The sequence below is a fragment of the Zea mays genome, chromosome 3 (genome assembly GCF_902167145.1).
Source record: "Zea mays cultivar B73 chromosome 3, Zm-B73-REFERENCE-NAM-5.0, whole genome shotgun sequence".
In the NCBI taxonomy this organism is placed as follows: Eukaryota; Viridiplantae; Streptophyta; class Magnoliopsida; order Poales; family Poaceae; genus Zea; species Zea mays.
Window position 1 is genome coordinate 109,175,651 of NC_050098.1, and position 9,313 is coordinate 109,184,963.

Consider the following 9,313-nt stretch of genomic DNA (forward strand, 5'->3'; position numbering starts at 1 on the left):
GCTAGATAGTTTTTCACATTTTTCTACTTCTAGAGTGTAAGCATTTTTAAATTTAACATGCTTCTTGTTTTCTTTAATAAGGAAGTCCTCTTGGGAGTCCAAGAGATCATCCTTCTCATGGATAGCACTAATCGATTCATTTAATTTTTCTTTTTGTTGCATGTTTAAGTTGGCAAAAAGAGTACGCAAATTATCTTCCTCATCACTAGCATTATCATCGCTAGAGGACTCATATCTAGTGGAGGATTTGGATTTAACCTTCTTCTTTTTGTCGTCCTTTGCCATGAGGCGCTTGTGGCCGACGTTGGGGAAGAGAAGGCTCTTGTTGATGGCGATGTTGGCGGCGTCCTCGTCGGAGGAGGAGTCGGAGGAGCTCTCGTCCGAGTCCCACTCGCGGCATACATGGGCGTCGCCACCCTTCTTCTTGTAGTATTTTTTCTTCTCCTTTCTTCTCCCCTTCTTGTCGTCGCCCCTGTCACTGTCACTAGAAATAGGACATTTTGCAATAAAGTGACCGGGCTTACCACACTTGTAGCAAACCTTCTTGGAACGAGGCTTGTAATCTTTCCCCCTCCTTTGCTTGAGGATTTGGCGGAAGCTCTTGATGACGAGCGCCATTTCCTCATTGTCGAGCTTTGAGGCGTCGATTGGTTGTCTACTTGATGTAGACTCCTCCTTCTTTTCCTCTGTTGCCTTGAATGCAACCGGTTGTGCTTCGGATGTGGAGGGATCATCTAGCTCATTGATTTTCTTTGAGCCCTTGATCATATATTCAAAGCTCACAAAATTCCTGATTACTTCCTCAGGAGTCATTAGTGTATATCTAGGATTACCACGAGTTAATTGAACTTGAGTAGGGTTAAGGAAAATAAGTGATCTAAGAATAACCTTAACCATCTCGTGGTCATCCCATTTTTTGCTCCCGAGGTTGCGCACTTGGTTCACCAAGGTTTTGAGTCGGTTGTACATGTCTTGTGGCTCTTCCCCTTTGCGAAGCCGGAAGCGACCGAGCTCCCCCTCGATCGTTTCCCGCTTGGTGATCTTGGTTAGCTCATCTCCCTCGTGCGCGGTCTTAAGCACGTCCCAAACTTCCTTGGCGCTCTTTAATCCTTGCACCTTGTTATACTCCTCTCGACTTAGAGAGGCGAGGAGTATAGTTGTGGCTTGGGAGTTGAAGTGCTCGATTTGGGCCACCTCGTCCTCATCATAATCCTCATCCCCTACGGATGGTACCTGTGCTCCAAACTCAACAACATTCCATATACTTTTGTGGAGTGAGGTTAGGTGAAATTTCATCAAATCACTCCACCTAGCATAATTTTCACCGTCAAAGGTTGGTGGTTTGCCTAATGGAACGGAAAGTAATGGAGTATGTTTAGGAATGCGAGGGTAGCGAAGGGGAATCTTACTAAACTTCTTGCGCTCATGGCGCTTAGAAGTTACGGAGGGCGCGTCGGAGCCGGAGGTGGAAGGTGATGACGTATCGGTCTCGTAGTAGACCACCTTCCTCATTTTCTTTTTCTTGTCGCCACTCCAATGCGACTTGTGGGAGGATGCTTTCTTCTCCTTCCCTTTCCCCTTTTTGCGGGACTCTTCCGATGAAGCCTTCCCGTGGCTTGTAGTGGGCTTGTCGCCGGTCTCCATCTCCTTCTTGGTGTGTTCTCCCGACATCACTTCGAGCGGTTAGGATCTAATGAAGCACCGGGCTCTGATACCAATTGAAAGTCACCTAGAGGGGGGTGAATAGGGCGAAACTGAAATTTACAAAATTAATCACAACTACAAACCGAGTTAGCATTAGAAATAGAAATGAGTCCGAGAGAGAGGGCGTAAAACAAATCGCAAGCGAATAAAAGAGTGTGACACGCGGATTTGTTTTACCGAGGTTCGGTTCTTGCAAACCTACTCCCCGTTGAGGTGGTCACAAAGACCGGGTCTCTTTCAACCCTTTCCCTCTCTCAAACGGTCCCTCGGACCGAGTGAGCTTTTCTTCTCAATCACTTGGAACACAAAGTTCCCACAAGGACCACCACACGATTGGTGTCTCTTGCCTCGGTTACAAGTGAGTTTGATCTCAAGAAAGAATGAGAAAGAAAGCAATCCAAGCGCAAGAGCTCAAAAGAACACAACAAATCACTCTCACTTAACACTAAAGCTTTCGTGGAATTGGGAGAGGATTTGATCACTTGGGTGTGTCTTGTATTGAATGCCTAGCTCTTTTAAGTGGTTGGAAGGTGGAAAACTTGGATGATTTGAATGTGGGGTGGTTGGGGGTATTTATAACCCCAACCACCAAACTAGCCGTTTGGTGGAGGCTGCTGTCGCATGGCGCACCGGACAGTCCGGTGCGCCACCGGACACTGTCCGGTGCGCCAGCCACGTCACCAGGCCGTTGGGTTCCGACCGTTGGAGCTCTGACGTGTGGGCCCGCCTGGCTGTCCGGTGGTGCACCGGACAAGTCCTGTAGACTGTCAGGTGTGCCACCCGTGCGTGCTCTGCTCCTCTGCGCGCGCTGGCGCGCATTTAATGCGTTGCAGACGACCATTGGTGCGAAGTAGTCGTTGCTCCGCTGGCTCACCGGACAGTCCGGTGTGCACCGGACATGTCCGGTGAATTATAGCGGAGCGGATTCCCGAAGCTGGTGAGTTCAGAGTCGCTCTCTGTTGGAGCACCGGACACTGTCCGGTGTGCACCGGACATGTCCGGTGAATTATAGCGAAGCGCCTCTGAAAATTCCCAAAGGTGCGAAGTTTGGCTTGGGGTCCCCTGGTACACCGGACACTGTCTGGTGGTGCACCGGACACTGTCCGGTGGCACATCGGACAGTCCGGTGTGCCAGACCAGGGCAGCCTTCGGTTATCTCTTGCTCCCTTTGTTGAACTCATTTCTTGGTCTTTTTATTGGCTTAGTGTGAACCTTTGGCACCTGTATAACTTATAGACTAGAGGAAACTAGTTAGTCCAATTGTTTGTGTTGGTTAATTCAACAACCAAAATCATTTAGGAAATAGGTGTAAGCCTAATTCCCTTTCAGCGAACATCTTGGTTTGCTGGTCGAAGAGGATGGCACAGCTATAGATGCCTAAACAGGCGGCCTAGCACGGTCCCGCTAGGCCCGACTAATAATCGGGTCGTACCGGATCGGCCCACGAGCCGTAGCTCCGGCCCAGGCACATTGGCCTGCTGACTATGCCAGGCCGGCCCATTAGCCCGTCGGGTCATTTAGTTAAATCAGCGTAAAATGTTAAAAACAGTGCAGAAGGTGGGGTTTTAACCCACACCCTGATGGGAAGAAGAGTGGGGCCCGCTAACCCGTCGGACCATTTGGTTAAATCAGCGTAAAATGTTAAAAACAATGTAGAAAGTGGGTTTGAACCCACGCCCTGATGGAAGAAGGGTGAGAGACACTGCATGAAGATGTCTAACCAGTAGAATATCATGCTTAGGTGTTATTACTATCGAATATAAATTTATATATGTGCATACGATTTTTTGTAAACGGGTCAGGTCAGTCCGCCAGACACAATCCATTTGACCATCTATATGCGCAACTACTCGGCGATGCAGATGGCCTTAGGATCACTGCCAGGGCCGGACATTGTAGTCGGTGCTTTGCATGAATCTGATACCAATTTGATACGGAATTGCCTCCTTGACGTCTTGAGGGGGAGTGGAGAAGAGCAGAATGAGCGCAGGGGTAGGAGGGAAGAGGAGGACTGACCAGGGTGACCGAGGAAGCAGCCCATGTGTAGGGAGTTCTATTTCCTTCGATGCCAAAACCTGATACATCTTGTTCAACTTTATAGAATAGGAGGCCAACTACTAATGGAAATACTTAACAACTAAATGGAAATACTTAGAAGAAAATAGAAACCATCTAATTGATGGAAATAGATCTATCTATTTTACTAATCAGATATCCTAAAAACCTCCTAGACTGATGATATGATTCCAGCCAATTTATAGAAACATGACTAATCAGATCTAAAAATCCCCCTAGACTGTTGATCTGATTTTAGCTGATTTGGGCGTTTTGCCCCTGCAGCTTAGCAGGCGCCGCTGTCAATGAAGTCCAACAAAAGTGTCCATAACAATACAATTATTTACATAGTAAAATTTAAAATAGAAGTTGGAATGAGTGATGGGTAAGAGACCTCCTTAAGATAGACTCATGGTCTAGAGTCATCCTTGTGGTTCAAATTCCAAAAAGGCATTCTTGGTTCTTTGGCCGAAAACAGATGCACTCTTGTTTTTTCGTGCCAATATCTATTTAGCGGTTTGTGTTCTTGATTCCTATTCTTCTAAATTTTCTGGGGATTAGGCAAACGATTGCGCTGATTGCTGAAGATCGGTGGTGACTAGTATGGTGGTGCATCTACACAGGGTGACGAAAAACGAAACGCTCAGCGACCCACTAAAGCCGTGTTTTTTCTAGCACAAACCTCACTATAAAAAACGCTGAAATGTTGCGACCTCCTTGGTTATAGGTGTACATTTGGGCCGGGCCTAATGGGTGGGCACGAAGCACGAAAAAAGCACGGCCCTGGCACGGCACGACACGAAATTATTTTGGGTCGGGCCGTCCCGGCCCGTTGCATCGGGTCGTGCTTGGGCCGACGCCGAGGCCCACGGGCGGGCACGAGACCGGCCCGTTTAAGCAGACCCGAAATGGCCCGTTTACAGGCACGAAAAGGCCTGAAATGCTGTCTCTGCGTCCTCGGCAGCACTCAGCCCGTCAGCCGGCAGCAGCGCACTCCTGTCCACGGGCGGACGGGCCTAAAGCGCGACCGCGCGGCCCATTTCCAGATTCCAGCTTGCTGCCGTTGGCCCGTTGCCCTTGCCCGTTGGTGTTGCCAAAATGCCAAATGCCAAGAAACCTGAAAGCTGAAACCCTACTCCCGTGACCGGCCGCCGTCTTTCCCGTCCGGTCGTCCCATACTCCCGTGTCCCGATCCCGACTCCCATCCGGCCATCCCCATCCGGCCACCGTCTCAGGCTGAGGCGAGCGCGACCAAGGCGGCCAGGCGAGCGCGAGCGCGACCGGTCAGGCGGTCACCGGAGCCGCCCCTGCGTCCCTGCGCGAGCGCTACCGGAGTCGCCTCTGCGCCCTGCGTCCCTGCGCCCTTGCGGCCTGCGCGAGCGGCCGAGCGCGACCACCGACCGGAGCCGCGGCCGCCCCTGCGCGAGCGCTACCGGAGCCGCCCCTGCCCCCATGAGCTCCAGCACTCCAGCAACCAACCGTGGCGCCACCTCCACGGCCACCTGGCCCACCGACCGCCGCGGGGACGGCCGGAGCAGCCCCCTGCTCCTCCCCGACCTCCAGGACAGGGAGTTTCCCTTCCTCCCCGTCCACCTTTGCGTCAGTGTGTCCCTGCTCCTGCTTCTACCGACGACCAACTCGAGTCGTCCACCATTTATATGGATGGGAACTCGAATCGAATCGACAATAACAGCAGCCAATCATTTGTCGTTGCCGATCCTCTGACTTTGAGTTCCATTGGTCGTGAGAATGCTTTGAATGCAGATACAGGTACAGGTACAGCTGCGACACCGTCGACAGCGACAGCGACAGCGAGTACCGCAAGCACGGATACTATATGCCACAAGCGCGGCCGCAAGAGCACCTCCGATGTAAGGAATGACTTCGAGCAATTGTTCAAGGACATAAATGGTAAGAAGGTTAGGTATGCCGCCAAATGCCATTACTGCAAGTCTCAACTTACTGCTTCTTCAACTGCTGGTACTAGTCATTTGAAACGACATCGTAGTACTTGTGCATCTAAAGCTCAATGTGCTGCTAAGACTCAATCTTTAATTCAGTTTAATGCTGATGGTTCTGTTCGTTCATGGGACTATAATCCTGATATTGCTCGTACTGAGTTGTGTCGATTGATATGTACTTTAGATCTTCCTCTAGGTATTGGTTCCACTGCTGCATTTGAACGTTACATAAAACATGCTCATAATCCTAGGTTTACTGTTGTTTGTAGACAAACAACCACTAGAGATTTTGTAAAGTTTTATAATCAAAGTCGTACTCCACTAATAGATGTATTGAAGTCTAGTGTTTCATGTGATGCTCTTACTTCTGATATTTGGTCTGGAATGCTAAGGAAGATTATATTAGTGTGGTTGCTCATTATGTTAATGCTGATTGGGTTTTGGAAAAGAGGGTAATTGGTATGAGGTTGATTGATGTTTCACATAATGGGGCTAATATTGCAGATCGTGTTAAAACTGTTATTGCTGATTTTGGATTGACTGATAAGGTATTTTCCATCACTTTGGACAATGCATCAGCTAATACAAATGCCATGAACATACTTAGTCCTCAATTTTCTAGATATGTTGGCTCTCTTTTCTTGCATCAAAGATGTGCATGCCATATTATTAACCTTATTGTTAAATCTGGACTCAAACGTTTAAAACTTTATGTTGAGGATTTTAGAACTGCTGTGTCTTTTTTGAATTCTTCCAATCAACGCATTGCTTCATATAAAAGTTATTGTATTGCAAAGGGTGTTAGGCCTCAAAAGTTTGGTTTGGATATGGACGTGAGATGGAATTCGACTTATCTAATGTTGAAACACCTAATCCCATACAAGAGCACGTTCTCTGTTTTTATCCAAACACACTACCAGCAGCATATGACCCAACCTTTGCTCACAGAGACACATTGGGAAGTTGGTGAGAAAATTCTTACTTTTCTTGAACTGTTTTATGATTGTACTTTGCTCTATCTGGTGTATACTATCCAACATCTCCTATGATGCTACACCATATAATTGAGATTGTTGAACATTTGAATAACTTTGAGAATGACATTATGTTAAGAGACATTGTAGTTCCAATGAAATCTAAATTTCTCAAATATTGGAAAAGCATTCCTATTTTATATTCCTTTGCATTTGTGTTGGATCCTAGAGCCAAGATAAGAGGTTTCAGTAATGCTCTTCAAGTTCTGTCTAGATATGTTACTACTGATTACTCTGATTACTTCAATGTCATTAGATCTGAATTGACTAACATGTTTGCCAAGTATGAGATAAAGTTTGGTGCAGCAAAATTGCAGAGACCAACCCACACCACAAGTACCAGCAGGAAGAAAACAGCTTGGGGGGGAATTTATGCATCGCCTGAGGTAAGTGATGCATCTGTTTCGAGTTCATCATTTGGCTCCCAAGTTTCTGAGTTGGCAATGTACTTAGATAGTGACCCAATCACTGTCTTTGATGATGGATTTGATATTCTAAGTTGGTGGCATGAGCATAAATCTAATTATCCTATCCTGTCTCTTTTGGCTAAGGATGTTTTAACTGTTCCTGTTTCAACTATCAGTTCCGAGTCTGTTTTTAGTCTTGCTGGCAGGTTGATTGAGGAGAGAAGGCGGTCTCTAACAAGTGAAATGGTGAAGATTCTGACTTGCTTAAAGGATTGGCAGCTAGGAGAGAGTCGGGAGTAGCACAACATTGCAAACAACGACATGGAAGAACACTACAAGAATACGTACTTGGATGAAGAACGCGAAACTCGTGTTGGTCGTAGTTAGATGTTTCTTGTGATGTAATTTTACTTTTGTTATGTACTTGGACAATGAACTTTGAACTTATGAACTGCATCTAGTGGTTGCACTCTTTTCCCCTTCTGACCAAAGGGTTTTTTAATGAGGCAGCCATTGCACAGCTCTAATAATATTAAGTTTGTTTTGGTCAAAAAATGTTTGTCTTCTATTTTGTTAGTTTGATCATATTTGATTGTATATTTCTAATTTTAGGCTTTTGTGTATTTTGGGCTCGATTCTATATTCTAGTCTCAATTTTGTATTTCAGGCCCAAATGTGTATTTCGGGCCATTTTTGTATTTCGGGCTTTTACTATTCTCAGGCCGCACAGCCCGAAATTAATACTGGGCCAGCCCGGCCGAAATTAAACGTGCCGGACCTTTTCGACCTTAGGTCGGACGGCCCGAATGTACACTTGTATCCTTGGTTGCCTAGACCACCATTGACTTTGAAGGTGTTTCCTGAATCTTTTAGTGTTCTTTATTGGAGCACTTGTAGTTTGTACAATGTTTAACATTGGCGTGTTCAGGTTTAGGCCCGTCCGAATCAAATGCACAACTGTAGGTATAGCCAGATAAGATAATCGGTGGAGCTCAATGCAGGCTCGGGATTGGACGATTGTAGACATCACTAACAACATCAGAGGAGCGAGCTTGCGGTCAAAAACACAGATGGGCAACAACAACAACGAACACGAAACGAAACATACGGACACGAGACGACCACAGACGAAGATAAACCCCCTCTAGACTAGGGTGAACACGGTAGCAGAAGCGAACAAGATAACTAGGCCTCAGCGGACCCCACCGCTCAGTTCCTCCAGTTCCCGTCGTTGTTGCCGTAGCCGCCGCCGCGGTTTGCACCACCGTATCCCCCACCGCCGCCGTAGCCTCCACGACCACCGCCGTAGCCTCCACCGCCACCGCCGTAGCCGCCTCCATCACGGCGCCCGCCACCGTATCCGCCACCGCCGCCTCCACGGCCGCCGCGGGACTGGGCCTCGTTAACGGTGATGTTGCGGCCGTCGAGCTCCTTGCCGTTCATGCCCTCGATGGCGCTGCGCATCGCGTCCTCCGTGGAGAAGGTGACGAAGCCGAAGCCGCGGGACCTCTGCGTCTCCCGATCCAGGATGATCTGCGGGGGGAGAAAAGGCAGGTCAGACAGATCTGGATGAAACGTGGACGGATCTGGTGCGAGCGCGCCGAACGGACGAATGGAACTGAACGGACCTTCGACTCGAGGACCTCGCCGTAGGTGCTGAAGGCGTTGTTGAGGGAGTGGTCGTCGGTGGCCCAGGCGAGGCCGCCAACGAAGCAACGGTACTCAACGTCCGACGCCGCCATCTCTTCCCTCTCGCCCACGAACCAGAACCTGAACACGAACCGGTGGGGGAGGAGAAGCCAACCCACCTCTGAGAAAGCACGGAGAGGACGATGCCTCCCCCCGCCGCGCCTTTAATAGAGGCTGGGGATCCAGCTGTGGACGGCTTGTTGGGACCCGGAGCAGGTGGCCCCGACTGCGACGAGGCCGATGGGAAGCGTGGGGGTGGGGCCCAGCATGGCTGATCTTTGGCCGCTGCAGCAGCCCGCAAGCCAGGCCATCGAAAATATCTGGCGATGCGAAATGCCGATTCTGCCCTTGGCTGCCAGCATATAGGCCCGCGCCGGCTTGGGCGACGACGTGGGTCCACGCAACACAACGAACGGACGAGATGACGGCACGGAAAGCGATTCCTCGCAACGGCATCATCTTG

The 9,313-nt window shown here is 48.9% G+C and overlaps 1 protein-coding gene across 1 annotated transcript; it reads right to left on the bottom strand.

Moving 5' to 3' along the window:
* Window positions 1–8,111: 8,111 nt before the first annotated feature.
* Window positions 8,112–8,974, bottom strand: LOC542562 (glycine-rich RNA binding protein). The gene is made up of 2 exons (NM_001112102.1): window positions 8,790–8,974; window positions 8,112–8,694 (listed from the first exon to the last, which is right to left on the bottom strand). The coding sequence occupies exons 1-2, from the start codon at window positions 8,901–8,903 to the stop codon at window positions 8,371–8,373; spliced, it is 438 nt and encodes a 145-aa protein (NP_001105572.1). The 5' UTR covers window positions 8,904–8,974; the 3' UTR covers window positions 8,112–8,370.
* Window positions 8,975–9,313: the final 339 nt, after the last annotated feature.